The sequence below is a fragment of the Lissotriton vulgaris genome, chromosome 2_1 (genome assembly GCF_964263255.1).
Source record: "Lissotriton vulgaris chromosome 2_1, aLisVul1.2, whole genome shotgun sequence".
NCBI lineage: Eukaryota > Metazoa > Chordata > Amphibia > Caudata > Salamandridae > Lissotriton > Lissotriton vulgaris.
The window spans coordinates 695322629-695340546 of record NC_141687.1 but is presented as its reverse complement, the minus strand read 5'-3'; the positions used below and the strand labels follow the sequence as shown (position 1 = coordinate 695340546).

Sequence of the window (17918 nt, the reverse complement as noted above, 5' to 3'; positions counted from 1 at the left end):
TCAACTAAGACAACCTTATTCCTCGCAGCTGGCCCAATAAATCCCGCTGTCCAATTTAAGGGTCATCTAATCCAGGCTCAAAGCTAGAATGAGAATGATTTAGCATAGAAGATCTCAAAGGATTCAGGAATTAAGGAAGGAAGGTGTCAGCATAGTGAAGACTGAAATAGAAGTAGTCTGAAAATGGAAATCGGTGTTTAGCATAAAGCCACACACTCACAAGGACAAAAGGAAGCAGAGAGATCTGGACCTCTCAAAGTCAAAAGGGGTCTGCAGTATAGCCTTTCAGTGTGAACAATAATTAAGGCCAGAAAGTTTCAGGAGTATCCATATCTCTTAACACATCGCCAAAAACCCAATTACTTCTCTTTCTCAAAATGTGACTCTGCAACATCAGTTTATTTTCCCATCCCATGGAACTCGAACGACCAAATCAACCTTGAGCAACGTCGTTCCTGATATGCGATAAATAGGAGGCTTCTTCTGCTCATTAAATCTTTGCGTTCTTGCCAAGATGTCTCTTCTCAAGCATCACTATGTCTAATGTACAATACTCCTTTCTCTAGCTATGAAATCATGAGACTGCACCTGCAAAAGGAAAGAGCATGCAGATGAAGAAAAAAGAAAAAAAACATTTTGTATTAAGCAATAAAGGCCTCGTCAAGCTAACTTTAGTTAAGCATTTTCAATGTGCACTTCAAATACATGCTTATAGATGCACATATAACTTCAAAATAACTGCAAGCTGAAGAATTCATTCATGGTTACATATGCAATATGGTTTCAATAAATGCAATATAACTGGAAACATAAGTGTAAATACAAATGAGAACTAAATGTTTTCATAATTAAGCTAAACATAAATGTGCACACATTCATAATTCTCTAATTTTCAACAATGAATACACTTCAGGAGTACACTTGAATGCGTCACTCCACATTAATAAAGTTAGACACACAGAGTATATGGCCAAGTATATGTAAAAACAAGGTTTCTGTGACGTGTACAGGTAGAGCAAAAATGTCACGACTCCAATGGCTACTGGGCTGACTCACTTCTGCTCCCACCTTAGCAATGCATGGAACAGGAGTTAAAGGGCTGGTGGAATAGGTGCAGGAGGGGAGGTAGAGCAGGGAGCAGCAAATTGCAAAAATTGCAAACTGCATAAAATGGGGGCGGGAGGAAGAGGAGCAGGAATAGTATGAAACACAATGTCAATAATGCAACTGAGAAGTAGTATCAAGTCATGAGATGAGTAGCAGAGGAGGGTGCAATAAAGTGACCATAGTTTTAAAGGGGATGTGGAAAAAGTTACAGATTCCTACATTAAAAACAAGGAAATAAAAAGCCGGAGATTTAGTTTCGGAAAAGGCTCAAATGTAAAGCCGAAACCTACATAGTCAGGTAGAAGAGATAGACATGATAATTGGAATTCATTACATGTTTGATGGGCGGGAGGAGTGTGCTTGGTATATTAGTAAACCAGAAGCACATTCTGTAATGACAAAATTGACGTTTTGGCAGCCTGTCAAGTTGGTGCTTCTTCGCCACCATGTGTTTTTGTTTAGTTGTTTTGTCAGTGGAGCTTGGAACTACTGGGGCATGCTCTAGGTTCTTGGATGAGAGATGCATAAATATTCCGGAATACTAAGACCAAACTAATTTGGGTAAATGAAAGAAAGAAATTAACGGTTCTATTGACACAGAGTAAAAACGAATAAGTAATTATTAGATTCCGGTTCTTTCTATAAGGACCATGTGTACAACCAGCTATGTCTCCTATAACAGGTCATGTCATTGTTGTACCAAGATTTAATTGGACCTCCTTTAAACTCTCTACCTTAATCTTAGACTATCTCTTGTTTTAAAAACCCATTTAAGTGAAATTATATTTAAAACCCCCTGTATTAATTTAATTACGTAAAATTATATTTCACAGCGTTTTTACTCTTGAAATTGTAAATTTATAGTTATATGAGAAAATTAAAAGTAAATTAGAATTCGAGAACGCATTAAGAAGAACGTCATAATAGTGAACTACACTATGGTAGTCAGAAAAGCAAGCACTGGGTCCCAAATGGGATATAATTCTAAGTAACATAGATAGGGACCAAGAGGTGAATTCATTTCCGTAGAGTCTTCTCTTTTGATTGATGACAGAGTAAGTATTCATATGCATGTTTTCAGTTATGTTTCCTTGCTACATTTCTTTATTGGTGATTGTGGTGGGAGAGTTAGGCAGTCACAGTGATTGGCTGGCTGATGGTTAATAACCCTGCTGTCTTCTCTTGCTATATGTGTGTCCATACGCTTGTGCTGCTGTCTGATAGAATCCTGTTTGGAGTGGGAGTGGGAGTTGGAGGTCAGGGATCAGACCATTTAGGTTGAGGTCATGGGAGACCATGGAATGTATGTCTTAAAGTGCAAATTCCAAACGCTGTATTTCATTAGTGTAAGAGTCATTGTGAGGGCGATGTGTGTTTGGAGGGACTCTAGGTATGGAACAATGTTTAGAAGATTAAAATTTGTAAATGATAGGTTCATAGGTGTAAATATATACACTTGATGCTGTCATGGTGAATAAGCTGCTGGTGTCTCATGTATGGCATTGAAAACAAGCGTGATTGATGCTGGTGTTAACTGAGAATCCACTGGATGAGCTGACAGAACAGGAAAGGCAATATCTGCCTTGTATAGAGTTTCATTAGTGATCTGTTATCAGCATTATTAAACATGGCTAGTAGGATGTAGAGCAGACTATGCTTTAATGCTTGCCTGCAAGTACTGGAAGTGTGGATGTCTAGTACACACGCACATATATACTTTTGGTGTTCAGTACATAAGTACATATTCACATGCATAACAAGTTAAGTTATGAGGTCTTGGTGTCCCTCTGAGTCATAGACCTAAAAGCCGTAACCAGAGTTTACAGGTTACACTGTCAAACAGATTTACTCCATATTCTTCGCTTCAATCATGGTGCATATGTACATCAGTGAATACACACAATTTTGTGGCCAACTATAATTCTCTTGAGGTTTTTGTATGACTTCTTTGCACTGTGTGTCTGTATACTCACTACACAAAAGAAAGTGTGCATGCTCGCTTGTCTGCTTGTTTGCCACTCATCGCTTTTCTTATCTTCTAAAGAACTTGTCTTTGTGTCTTTTATTTATGAAGATTCCTTTCTCTGTTCTTCATCTCTTTCCTTTCGTTGGGCAGATGACAGTAGGGAAGGTGTCAAGAGGAGTAGGTGCAATGGCTCAAGTTCTTATCAATCTTTATTTGAATGATCACAGACCCAAAGAGCACTCTTCTTCTCCAGAACGGGTAAGAAGAAGACTCCACTAGCGAACACACTTTAGGTTGGGAAATGCAAGTTTCCTTCAAAAGTTCATAATGTAAAAGCTTGAAGCACCCTAGAAAGATGTGCAAAGGCAAACAATTGTGGTACTGTAAATATTTTTGGACAAAGTTTAAATCATCCATATATTTCTCTTTAACATTTCTGTCACAAGTTGAGTTATATGCATTTTCAAAGTTGGCTCTGTACATTTTCAGCGATGTGATATCATTTCTGATTGATCCTTTTCTGTTGAATTCAGATGCAGGCATTAGATGGAGCCGCCATTTTGTCTGATTCTTCTGTCTCTCCCTGTACCTCTCCTCTCCACAGTGGGAAGGTATTGACACACGTTTTAATGCATGAATCTGGAGGCATGGGCAAAACTATCTTCAAAATGTGTTGCTTTCTCAACCTCTACACCAGAGCTAATGCATGTTCAGCATTTGCTCAACACAAAAACCTCATCAACAATGGCTTGCATGGTAGTCAGCTTTGTGTAGCTGGTGTTTGAATACTTAACTTCTGCTACAGTGCGCTTATAAGTGAAATAAAAACAAACCTAAGTTAATATTTGTTCATTATTTAACAAGCTGGCGCCCATAAGCTGCCAGGTCTAGTGTGTATATATCTATATATTTATATATATATATATTTTTTTTTACTAAAAAGCAAAAGGTTACAGGGACGTTAGTTAGGTTCAGATTTTACACACACAAAGCCATAGAAAGTCCGCTGTTATAGATATAATTCTCTCAAGTAACTATGAATCATGCCCTAAGCTAACTAGAACTCATGATATTTTCAATGATGTAATAGAAAATGTGATGAGTAATAGAATATATTGGGTACTTAGCAGTGCATGGCAAGCGCGTGAGATATAGTTACCATAGGGCACAAGTTATAGTAACTTGAGATAACTAACTATAACTGCTGAATTTCTATGGTTTTGTGTGTGTAAAATCTGAACCTAAATGTAACGTCCCTGCAGCTTTTGGTTTCTTTAAATTCTATTTCCCAACTACAACGTCCCCGTAACCTTTGTTTTTTCTGTGAATTTCTACACATTTTAACACTAATTCCTAAATACAATTTCTCTGTAACCTGGGTGTGAGTAGTTGTGTAGTTAAGTGGGTGTGTGGATGTGTGGTGGGCGTGTCAATGTGTGTATGACTGGTTGTGTGGGTCTGTGAGTGGCTGGGTGTGTCTGTGAGTGGGTGTTTTAGTACATGTATGGGGTCTGCAGGTGTGTGTGTGTGTGCCTCTACAGGTCTGTGAGTGATTTTCTGGGTCTATGAGTGGGTGGGTGAGTGGCTATATGAGTGTATAAGTGGGTGTTTGCGTGGCTTTATGGGTCACTAAGGGGATGTGTTAGCGGCTTTATGGGTGTCTGAGTGGTTGTGTGAATGGACATATTTAAAACAAATTGGGTTCTGATCCATCTGCCATGGATTCACACAGGGGTTTGTGCCGAGCACCACAGTGGATCACACATACTTGCGCACAAAAGGTGTGCCCACAATTTCTTTCCCATGAGGGGGGGGGCCCTCACAGACCCCTCCAGTGGTCCCATGGGGTCAGGATACCTCTATCCTGACCCATTGTATCCCATTTCAACTATATTCCCACACCTCTGGGAACCGTTTCCTTATTAATAAATTGGCAGCTGCCAGGTTGTGGTCAGCAAATCATGGCAAAGCTGTTGTCGCGTGGATCCACAAATCCTCCACGGTGGATCCGCTTCTCTAGATGTGCATACATTTTTTTCTTTGAGAACTCCAAAACTACTGAACAGATTTACACCAAATTACAGAAAACACTCTTTCTGGACCAAAATCTAACTTTCTGCCAAATTTGGTGCCATTCCGTTCAGCGGTTCTGGCTGTAGTATTGTCTAAATTCCCTATGGGAAATTGCAGGGGGGAAATGTGTTTTGGTTTGGTACCTCCCCTTTTTCCTGTTCCCTGCTTGATGAATCACCCTGAAACTTTCCAGACAGCTGCTGATGTGAGTGACAAACTAGTTTTGAAAATTTCGTGATAGTTTGTCAAACTGCGCTATTAGCAGAACTAAAAAGTCCTGACTATAACTGTCCACTGGCGACTGCCCAAAAATATATATATATGGCAGAGAAGTTTGATTTCAGGCTTTTCTATGCTCTATAAAGATGAAATGACTGTGTATGTTACAGGTGCTGCTGTTGCATTCATTATATTCAAAGGATGATTCCATTAGCAATTGGATAGTCTCATACAAGTTGCTGTGATAAGTATTTCTCCACTGTTTGGCTGTTTAATACATTTGTTATTTCATCACTGCACAGTCCCTCAAACTCAGATTTTTAAATGATTTATTTTCTATAATGCCTCTTCTCCGTCAAGTGGTAGTCTTAGTGAAGGTATTTGCAGTTTTCACTTTCTTATTGTCTTAATTGTTCAGGGCCTTTACGTTTTTGTGGTAAGGTTTATATGTAAAGCATGCAACATGTTACCATTTATTTTATTCTCTTTTGGCTAAGGTGTTTTGTAAAACAATTTTTTGAGAACTTGCTAGTAAGGGTGACCAATTTAGGTCCAAAACAGCTCTATCCAGGACGGATTTTCAGGACAACCACTGACAATGTAAATGAGTTTAAATTCACTTAGACAATCTCTTTTAATAGAATTTGAACTTGGCAGCGATCTGGCTCTCATGGACTTACTTTAGGTACCATTGATCTAACCGATGATTTAGATAGAGTGGAAGAATTACCAATAAAAAAAAAACTTGAACTTCAGTGTAGGAGACGGGAGCTTTGCACAGGTTCAAAAAGAGAGAAAATGGCAAGGTATAATGGGCAATTTATTTACAGGGGAAGGAGTCAAACCAAATATATGGCTGCACCTACTGGTGTGTACGGTATGCATAGCTGTATCTTCACTGTTAAGATGAGATCTTCCAAAATAAAAAGGACTAATTAGTGGTACCTCAGTAGCATGCGTAATTTGGTTGTTGTCTGATACCTCTATGGGAATGATTCACTAATCATTATAGGCATATAATTGTTCTTCTGAGGAAATCCACCAAGATATTAAATGTTGACCACAGATGTTGATGTTAGATCAAGAATTATCCTCAGGTGAATACATCCAGTAGCCTTTGATTAAGAATCTCCCAAGGGAGTTTAGAATGGCCACTTTTGTATGACTCGTTGGATCTGTGAAGCTGTTTATATCGATGGGTATGAGCATACTTGTGAACGAACAGTCATGCTGCTGTGAAATACAAGCATTGGTATACCTGTATGTTGTGTTTGTTCTCTTTTTCTTCCTCTGATAGAAGTGCATACGAAATGGACCTCAAATCATGTTATATGATGGTGAAACCAAGTTTTAGAAACTAACCGTTTTATTTTTTTAAATTAAGGTATTATGAACTCTAGCTGCTGTGCCATAAACTGTAAAGGACAGAGATCAAAGCACATTGGGAAATGAGAAAAGCTGCATTTCAGCTTCTAGTGAAAGGGACAAGGGTTGCTGCAAAATCTGTGGTCCTGTGGCAGAGATGTTCCAGATTTGTGATACTGCTATGGAGATGTTTTGATGTTCTTCCGTTAGACCAATAAATTATTAGTTTTGGTAGAAGGAAGAGTGAGGCAGTTACATAATTACTTGTTTAGGTAGCCTTTTCTTTTTTATGTCACAGTGATCTAGTCCTATACATGGTAAAACACATTTAAAATTTTATACATGCTTTTATAGCGAGCCAATGCTGGCCAATGAGGGTGGTTGTTAGACATTTCATTCCCTAATTGATTTATTAGTTATTAGTTTTATAGCTTCTTTCGGAGTTCTTTAAAGGTGAAGTAAACTTTTGTGTGATAGCCTTAGGGAAAGAGCATTGTGGTAATTCACAATGCTATTGCTGATGCAAAAGATGGTAGAATTTATTTGATCCTTTTGACGTTTAGGTTGCCTAAGAACTCACTTTAGGGAATACTTTTTCTAGAGAAAGCATGTTAGCCATTGTCATTAGAATGTGTTGGACTTACTTAGCCAAGAAAATCTTAGTCCTATATAAAAGGGGCTATGGGGCAAGAATATCAATGCTCTGACATCTGCATCACCTATACAGGCGCCACCTTGACGTACTGACATCAGTTCTTTTCTTTCCCGACTAGTCAAGCACTAATAAATAAAGAGAGCTACCCTTTTTCACTTTTTGACCGGATATTTTTACTTTTTTTGTCAACCCCTTTTTTGGGGTGTAGGAAGTCATGTCATCTAGGAAGACTTCAGGGTTCAAACGTGCAGCGCCTTTCACTCTACCTTGTCAGTGACAGACCCGCATGTGGTTTGCCTTTTGTGTCTGGAGCGCGATCATGCCAGGCCATGGCTCCGAAGGCTTTCAGGAAGCGGTCCCTAAAGCTGCTTGTGGCCCGAGGTGACATCACACCCAACTTCTCTGCAGTTTCGCTCCCATTCAACAGGACGGTCCCAGAACCACTCCTGAAGTCCCAAGACTTCTTTGTCCCTCTCAAGATCCTCGGGACACTCGGGTAAGAAGCATAAGAAGCACAAGAAGTCAAAGCGTGCTTCCTGTCCATCAGCCGATGAGATGAAGGAACATCAGTGTTAAAACTTCGTTCCCCAGAACCTGCGCCTGGGTCGGCTCCGCGCCTCCACGTTTAACTGGTAACAACCCCCCTCAACTGAAGAATTTCATGAAGGCCATGCACTTCATTTTTGAGTGACCTAACCTCTCCGGTGCAGATGTCCCACCGGATCCGCACAGGGATCCCACTGCGACCTTCCACGATACCGGTCCTGACACCAATTCTCCCACCGAGGGCACCAGCCCTATTCTGATCCTTGATAATACAGAACAAGCACCTCGTCGACCGATTCTGGTGCCGACCAGGCCCATTGGTTCTATATTGTTCTCTGAGCCTTATTCGGACAATCCAGGCTTGGGAGAAGAATGCCAGCTGACATTGGAATCTTTCTAATACCAGCAGTACGAACAAGATCTGGACTGGTTTGAGGAATTGTGTGAAGTCAGTGGTCTAGATACCTGTAGACACTGGTGCTTTTTATCCTCCTATCATGGCTACAGAGGAGGTGCATCTTATGTAATGGTGGTGTTTTGGACAACTGTGGTTCTTGACCTTCAGCTACCTACAGTAGCAGTCAAGACTAACATCTTGACAAAGGTTCACCAGCTGGGAGCTTCCTCTTCGGAACCCTTGCTGGAGGAGCGACACCACCGTATGGACCCAAAAAGAGCATTGTCACTCTACCTTGACTGTACAAAAAGTTCTGAGTGGATGACAAACTCTTCGTGTGCAGAAGAGGATCATACCATGATGGGTCGTCCTCTGCATCAAGATTTGTTATGCTCTGGCAAAGGAGTAGCCTCTTGAAGACTTAAGAGCTCACTCCACCAGAGCTAAGACTGCTACCACTGCGCTAGCACAAGGGGTATCAGTCCTGACATCTATCATGGCTACGGAGGAGGTTGCATCTTATGCAATGGTGGTGTGCAGGGAAACTGAGGTCCTTGACTTTTAGCTACCCACAGTGGTGATCAAGACTAACAACTTGACAAAGGTGCTACAGCCGTGAGCTTCCTTTTTGGTACCCTTGCTCACGTTCAACAAAGTCCTCACGGTCATCCTTCTGGGTACCCGGTCCAAGCACAGTACATGGGCTTCTTTGAACAGGATGATTGTCCACTGCTTCTGCCCTGCTCCGGGTGACCCAAACTTCCTCATTACCCACCCTAGATTTTGCTGGTTCAAGCCTCCACTGCATATGGTGCATTCCCTGCTGCTACCTCGGACAGGGAATCCAAGAGGCTGAACAGCTGGGGCAAGAAAATGTTTTCTTCCGCCAGCCTTGCATTGCAGTTGGTGAACACTGCATGCTTATCAGGCTGTTATTGCCACACTCTGTGGGAAATAGTTGCGCAAGTGCTGCTACAGATCCCGAAGGAGGCCCAAGCTATCCTCTCCCTAGCAGTATCAGCTGGTAGAGATGAAGCTATGTTCTCCATTCAATGTGGTTTAGACGCGACGACTCGCTGGGAGAGTGATTTCCATGATGGTAGCAGTTAGACACCATGCCTGGCTGAGAACATCTAGCTTTTCAGGGGAGGTCCAGGCCTTGCTTATGGACATGCTCTTTGATGGCACCATATCTTTGGAAACAAGGCAGACGTGGCACTGGAACGCTTTAACGAATCCCGGGCTAAGTCTAAGTCATTGGGACTCTCAGCTGCTCCCCATTCCCAGTCTGCCTTTCACTCCTTTCATGGCTAACTGCGCCAAACCTATCCCAGCCAATGAGCCACACGAACTGCACTACCCCTGCACGGTTCGTTCCAGGTGAGTGAGGGTTGGTCAAACCCCCACCCACCAGGCAGCTTCCTTCTACAAGCCCTCCTAGTCTTGACCTTCCAGATCATGAGTATACAGTTGGTGGCAAGATAAGCCATCACATCCACCACTGGCACAATATCACATCAGACAGGTGGGTCCTCCAGATCATCCGAAGTGGCTACTACCTCTCCTTCAAGACCACACCTCCTCCATACCTCCTTCCTCCGTCTTACTGATGGAGTACAATTTAATTTTGCTCAGGGAGGAAGTTATGACTCTTTTGGCCAGGGGAGCCATAGAGAGGGTTTCGGCCCCAGAAGTAGGCTGTGTTTGCTGTTCCCGCTAGTTTCTGGTCCCGAAGAAGGACAAGGACTTTAGTCTTATCCAGGAACTTCAAGCCTCCAACTACGTCCTCAAAAAGGAGAAATTTAAGATGCTCACATTGGCTCAGGTCCTGTCTGCCCTGGACCTAGTGTACTGAATGGTAGCATTGGACTTCCAGGACGCCTATTTTCATATCTCCATCCTGCCGGCCCTGCAATGCTACTTGCAGTTTATGGTAGGCCATGAGCACTCTATTCACTGCTTCCCTTTGGTTTTTACCAGCACCCCTTGGGTGATCACCAAAGTGATGATGTTGGTCACAGCTTATCTGTGCAGATCAGGGGTGCCAGTCTTCCCCTATCTCGATGACTAGCTGCTGAAGGCAGGCTCTTTCCAGGCTGTCGTCTTGGACCTCCAGACTACAGCGCACCTTCTGCATTCGCTGGGTTTCACTATCAATGTGCCGAAGTTACACCTGCCTCCCTCTCAAATGCTCCCTTTGATCGGAGCTGTTCTGGGACAATGCAGTTTGTGGCCTATCCTCCCGAGTGGCTAGTCCAGGATATTGAGGCTATAATAACTGATGTTCAACTTCTATCCTAGATTTCGGTAAGAATGACTCTGAGGCTGTCGGGCCTCATGGCTTCCTGCATCCTGTTAGTATCACATGCCAGATGGCATATGCTATGATGGCTCTGCATTGGGACGTGAAGTTCAAATGGGCACTGCATCAGGGGAATCCAGCCAACATGGTGCAGATCTCGGAGGGAACTGTGCCAGACCTGCAGGTTTGGATAACGAACCTCAATTGGGTCAGAGTCAGACCCCTCTCCATTCTCCAACCAGATCTTACAGTAGTGACAGATGCATCTCTCCTGGGATGGGGTGGCTGCTTGGGACAGGTAGAGATCAGAGGACTCGGGTATCTGGTGGAATCTGGACCCCACAGCAAGATGTTAGAGCTCTGAGCAATCTGACTGGCATTGTAAGCATTCCTACCCTCCATCAAGGAAGGCTAGTTCACGTTTTCACGACAACACTACTGACATGTGGTACTGCAACAAACTGAGTGGAGTGGAGTCTCTGGACGTGGCTGGAACAACAGGGCGTTTCTCTGATGTTTCAACAGCTGGCAGGTTCCCTGAACGCCAGGGCGTTCGAACTCTGGCATCAATGCCTAGCAGATCATGAGTGGCATATCCATCCGGAGGTGGCGCAAGTTCTGTTTTAACAGTGGGGAGACCCTTGGCTAGATCTGTTCACCTCTGCTGAGAACGGGCAATGTCAGCAGTTTTGGGCGCTGGAGTTTCTAAGGTGGCTCTTGCTTGGAGGCGTTTTTCATCTGAGGACAGCTCAGGTCTCCTGTATTCCTTTCCGCCCACACCACTCCTTCCCAGAGTTGTCAAGGAGCTCAGGAATAACTTGTGGCTCCAGATTGGGAACAGAGAGTCTGTTATCCTGAACTTCTGCAAATGAGCATCAATCCTCTGATCAGGCTACCCCTTTGAGAGGTTCTTCTGTTGCAGCAGCAGGGGAGGATCCTCCACCCGAACCTGTCAACTCTACGCCTACTTGCTTGGCAGCAGTTGATAGCTTATGACCTTTCTGCCGAAATTTGTGATGTTATTCTGCCAGCCAGGCGTCCCTCCAACAAGATGGTATCCACCTGCTGGCGGAACAAATTTGTATCCTACTGTACAGAAAATTCTATTGACCCTCTATCTGCTTCCCTTTCTGATGTGTTGCTTTTTATTTTGACCCTTGACAAACAGTGCTCTGCTCTGGGCACCCTGAGGCTGCCAGACCAACCCTCCTTATTTAAATAAACCATTGTACATAGAATCCTTAAAGGCCTCGTACATATGTTCCCACCTGCCCCTTTCATGTGGCTCAGTGGAACCTCAGTGTGGTTCTCACCTTCCTCATGTGTGTGTTTTTGAGCCCTTGCATAATTGTCCCCTCTGGCTGCTCACCATCAAAACAGCTTTTTAGTGGCACTTACCTCTGCCAGAAGAGAGAGTGAACTGCAGTCTTTATCATCCAAGCCTCCCTTTATAACAATATTCCCTGATAAATTAGTGCTTCACACTACGGCCTCTTTCCTCCCGAAAGTGGTTAAATTTTTCTATGTGGGACATTCTGTCACCTTGCCCACTTTCTAAGCCCTCCGCATCCCTCTAAAGATCAGAAGCGACTCCATCGTATGGACTAAAAAAGAGCATTGTCATTCTACCTTGACCGCGTTAAAGACTTCTGGGTGAAGGACTAACTCTTCGTGGCCTATGTTAGAGGGAAGAAGGGTTGTGCGATGCAGAAGAGGACCATCTCACAATGGATCATCCTCTGCATCAATATTTGTTATGCTCTGGTACAGAAGTAACCTCCTGAAGGCTTAAGACTGATTCAACCTAAACTAAAGCTGCTACCACTGTATTAGCACATGGGGTCCGTCCTGGACCACTGTCAGGCAGCCGTGGGCATCCTCACACTTGTTTACAAAACATTAATGCCTAGACAGTAAAGTCTTCACATAAGGCCATTTTGGCCAAATTTTACGGCAGGATATCCTAGTCTGAACTTTTCTGCAGTCCCTACTCCAGGGATGATATCACTTGGGTATTTATTTAAAGGTAAGGAATCTGCGGCTAGATGTCTCTCTCAGATGAACAAGTTGAACATGTTACACCTTCGGTAACGTCTTATCTGGTAGTGGCACGATATAGCCATAATTCCTTACTGACCAACCCATCCTCCCCATACTGCGGACAGGTTTCTAGGGTCAGGACAGATCCCTTTGAGGTCCCAAGTTTTCAAACATACCAGTGTCAGTACCCTTTATGGCTCTGCACTTCGGGCGTGGAAAGTCATGAAAAGGTAAATGACGTCAGCACGCTAAGGTGGCGCCTATATAGGTGACGCAGACGTCACTTCTAGTGCGACCAACGCCACCTAATGGCGTGCAGGTGTGTTGCCTGAAGAAAAATCTTCCGGATCCAGTCTGACGCCTGGGAAATTCAAAGGTAAGGAATCTGCGGCAAGATCATGTCTCTACCACATAAGGCATTACCGAAGGGAAGTTCTTTAGGTATGTTGAAGACAAATTTAAGGATTATGCCATGCTACACCATTTTAAAAGCTGCGGACCAATCTACTAGGATGATGAATGTAAGATGTCTCCTCTCAGCATTTCATTTGGAATCACCTTAGACATTGAAAAATGCTAATTCATTGTTATGGTAGGAGTGGAACCTGTATTGCCTGTATTGCATAGCATCAAGTTTTCAAGAGCCCCGGTCGAACTTATGTGTGGGTCACAACAGCTCTTTGAGGTTCTAAGGAAGGATATGGCTGTAGTGATCAAGTGTGAAATGAGTGAAGATGTATTTTTGGAAAGGAATGGTAGTGGAAACATTGAACCAGTGAGTGGCCTTTGGATGAGAGAAGCCTTGAATGGGTGTGAGATTGATTGAACATTAGGTTGAAAGGGAAGTGCCCAGTTTTAGTGTTTTCAATATCAGTAAGAAAATGTGGGGAATGAATAAAAAAATAGATTTCTGCGCTATGTGATTTACTTCAGTAAGCAGCGATTTTTTTTCTGGATTCTGATAATTTTACCAAGAGGTAATATGCAAGATTATTACAGTAGAAATAAGCAATTTGTGGAACTAGATTGTGAAAATAGACCATAAAAAGCGGAATTTTGTAAGCGTTTATTTTGCTGTTTGAGAATATTTTTGGTTTCAGAAAGTTTGTTGTGGAATCATACTTCTTACGAAGAGCTGAATATATATGAATTTATAATCTACCGCTGTCACATAATCATCGTGATGATGTGCGAGAGAATTGTGCCCCAAAATGTCTCAGTCTGAGGAAGAGATATTTGGATGAGTTAGACAATTTTGGTGGGGACTTGTCATGTTTTATGCAAATGATAATTGTATAACGTTGGAATTGGTTAGATTATGAATGAACCTTCATCATGGTAAGCAGGGGATTGAGTTGCTGTTAGAACAGATCATCAGAGCAGTATCGAGTACACTAAAAGTATTTTGAAACACATGATCTAGTGTTTGCAAGTGATTGAGGTGCTTTATTCACTAGGTGAGGTAATCGAGCTCTAGTTCCTTCATAACATTGTTGGCTTGACAGTATTTGGAGTGCAGTTTTTAATCACCCACTACAAGAACATTTCATTTACGGATGAATGGGACAGGGAAACCGTGCTGGGAATGTGAGAGTAGATGGTTCCTCAAGTGTTCTAGCGCATATGCAAGAAAGGTTTGACTCTGGAAAGACTCCTTTTAACAAGTAGATGTGAACTTTATGTAGCAGACTTTCCCAAGGTGACCCATCAATTTCCATTATATTTCTCTTTGAACATCTTTAATTGCCACCTTGACCTTGTTAACACATGGATCGATTAAACCTCTGCATGTCTAACCTTTACACACATAAATGTCACATCAATGTGTTTAATACAAATTGCAGCTGTAATTGCCATGTTCATAGCAGTTCAGCAGGAGGCCCTTTCAAAAAGAAATCAAACAAATCATACTGGCTCAGAAATGGATTAGAAACGTTGATGAAAGTTCATGTGCTTCTTTTTACCACTTATCTGTTAGTTAATGCATAAATGCAGCGTACAAGTATACTCATGATATTATGCAAACACTATTCAAGTGTGCTAACAGTGGACAACAGATGTGTCAATTTCCATCCTAATTGTATCTTATCATGTCTTAAACTTGTTTTAAGGGATCCCTTCGAAAAGAATTCCCAGCTAACATTGGAGGGAGTGATATATGTTACTTCTGCAAAAAGCGTGTGTATGTGATGGAGCGACAGAGCGCAGAGGGACACTTCTTTCACAGGGAGTGCTTCAGATGCAACTTCTGCTCAACGATCCTTCGCCTCGGAGTATACGCTTTTGATGTAGATGAAGGTAATGTGAACAATTGTCCAGTTTCTGTTATCTCATGGGAGTTCTTAAAGGGGGTTTAGGAATGGTCGTATTGTCTACCATTCTCTGAAAGTGTGTTTATTGATAGGAATTCACTTTTCTGGTCTTATTGTTTGTACATGAACAAAATAGATAACATTTTTAGTACAGTATGCAAGAATCTGATTCAGGGAAACCCTGGTATTCCAATAAATATTAACTCGATCAAGTGTGCACTTTTACCATTATTTATTGGTAGCAAATGCAGGCATCATTGCTAATTAGCAAGGAAGAAGTCAGGTCTCCAGCCTTAGGTGCTATCAAACTGCTTCTTCCCAGAGTGACAAGTTTCTAGGTGCTATATACAGTTTAAATGCCATGTCAGCGGAACTAGAATAAGGCACCAAGCCAAATATGGCTTACATGGATGTGCAATGTCTGCACCATGCAAATTATAAACAGCCAGATATGGGTAGACCAGAAAAGCTGCCTCGGCACTGTGTAAATAACTTGCACAACCAGATTAAGAAATATCATGTAGTCAGGACAAGCAAGGTGACCTCTAAGGGGGTACAGAATAGCCTATTGAAGCTTGTCCAGTCAAGGTCAGATAGGAAGCCCTTTTGTGCTTTAGGCCTCATGATAATGTGATCTATCTAAGCATGATCTCTTTTGAAGTACATACACATGCATTTGTATGGATATTCATACACATATTGCAACAATCCTCCCTTTTGGATAGACCTATCCAACATTAGTGTAAAACCTATATATATATATATATATATATATGAAACATTAGTTACATATCTTTGGATGGCATTACACAGTGTTTGCATAAAATGCATATATTGTCACATTGATACATCTTGATAAGATCAATATTATATCAGCAGGCTGTTGCGATACCGGCAGCATACTTATAATTTGGTGTCCAACAAATATTATTTGCTGAATGCAATGCATAGTCCTACAGTGTTACTTTAGTCACTCAGTTCCCAGACACTTTCTGCAACAGTCAGTAATTTAAAAGCATGCAGTGAGCGGTCATCTGCTTCTCCTCCTGGTCTGCAGTCGTCTTGTTCAGGGGCTGTTTTATGGACCTGCCCTGCGTTGTCCTCTTCAGTCTATTTTTCTGCAGGTGCTGACCATCACCTTTCTTTGAGACTGCGTCGTGTACTTCACTCAACAGCATCAGTAGATGCTGCGTCCCTCTGACACTTTATGATGGGCCCCCATGGATCGTAGAAATGATCTGGTCTGTTCGATCAGTTGCCTTTACTAAAATTTTATTTTTTTTATTTTTTATTTTGGAGCTCATTTACTCCTCCTAGCCTCAAGTTGGATGGTGGTAAGGGGTATGCATGTTATACTTTATTCCCCAAAACAACCGCTTTAGCATAAATGTAGGCACTAAGTGATCTTATTTATCACTTTTTTTTAATGCCCTGGTGGGTCCTAACCTTGGAGAGATGGCTTTACTAAAGTACTATGCCCCAGTTGCTGCATTATTCTTCCCTGTTGGATACACCTCCATTCATTTTGAAAGCATATCCACCCACACCAGCAAATATTTAAATCCATTCACTGGGAAGCAACATGCATGTGCACATTCATCCTCCCTTGTGCAATATCAGAGGGTCCGTGCTCCAGTCTTGTAAGGGAAAGGAACATACTGCATGGGGACACAGGCATTTCATCCTGGTAGGCACATACTCTCTTCATTATTCAGCTCACATCCGTCATCAATCCTCCTTCTATGTTCATCTGGTGTTGGAGACCATAGTGCTTCCTTTACATTAGCTTGCAACAATTCTCTCAATGAGCTGTATTTTTTGAATGCTTTGTTCATTAGTCCCATCTGCACTGGCTGTAACATGCTTTCATTTAATGCTGTGTCAGCGATGGCATCACCTTTGGCTAACTTAGTATTAGCTCCTGTGTAGGCTTCACATTTTATTACCGCTATCCTGGTGTATAATAGTATTGCTTTTAACAAGATCCTTACTAAAGGACCATTTTTAACGCCTCCCCTGCTGATAACGGAACCGCTCCGTCATCAGCCGCGGTGGCGCTGTGCTGATGACGGAGCGGTTCCGTCATGGCCCGCCCGACGCTCCTGCACGGCGCGAATTCCGGGCCTGCGCTGAGCGTTCTATTGAGCGGGCGTGGCCATGACGTAACCGCTCCGTCATAAGCACAGCGCAACCGACGCTGGTGACGGAGCGGTTCCGTCACCAGCATGCGCCCGCCGCATTTCCGCCACGCCCCCTTAGCACTGCGGCGGAATAGCCGCCGCAGTGAAGGGGTTAATAAGGCGCCCTGCTTCTGTTATGAATCTGTGATACCTCCACAGCTGGTCACAAATAAGAACTGCAAAGCATAATGTAAGTTAGTGTAAATGTTAACAGTTTTACCCTTGACTAGTATTCATGCTCTTGTTTCAGCACACAGCTCATCTTATTGGGTAGATGTTCCAAGTGGCAGAGCTGCACTTCAGCTATTGCTATAGCATACCCTGCTCTGTAATCAGTGTCTATCAGTCTGCTGGTGCAACCATCAGTGTACCACTCATAGTCTGTCTTCACTAATAGTGTCTAATCTTGGCGTGGTGCTGTTTTCTACATTCTCAACCCCAACTTACTTAGGGTCTCATCTGTTTCTAAGAGAATGGATCTCTTCAGAATAACCTACTGCAGGTAATACTTTTGCCAAATTAACAGGTGGGCATCTTATTATGACATTACAATTAGATAACATTGTGCCATTATAACCTGTGTGCCTGCCAGCAGAAAAATGTTGTCGATCCAGACAACAACAACCATACCAAATGTATCTGCACCAAATGTGGCACCTCGACAATACAAGTATAGTCCAATGCAATGAGAGCCGTCCTTCACCATCGGAACTGCTGACCCCTAATCACTGCAGAAAGCAAAGTCACATAGTTGTG

At 42.6% G+C, this 17918-nt stretch overlaps 1 protein-coding gene across 6 annotated transcripts in view; it reads left to right on the top strand.

Moving 5' to 3' along the window:
* MICAL2 (microtubule associated monooxygenase, calponin and LIM domain containing 2) overlaps window positions 1-17918 on the top strand; it is a 906862-nt gene that overhangs the window by 308283 nt on the left and 580661 nt on the right. For 4 of the 6 annotated variants that reach the window (XM_086955938.1, XM_086955939.1, XM_086955937.1 and 1 more), the window contains 3 exons: window positions 3224-3331; window positions 3607-3684; window positions 14782-14968. In XM_086955938.1, the coding sequence (XP_086812064.1) occupies window positions 3224-3331; window positions 3607-3684; window positions 14782-14968 (373 nt within the window). The remainder of the gene's footprint in view (window positions 1-3223; window positions 3332-3606; window positions 3685-14781; window positions 14969-17918) is intronic. The other 2 variants (XM_086955940.1, XM_086955941.1) reach the window with 1 other exon arrangement.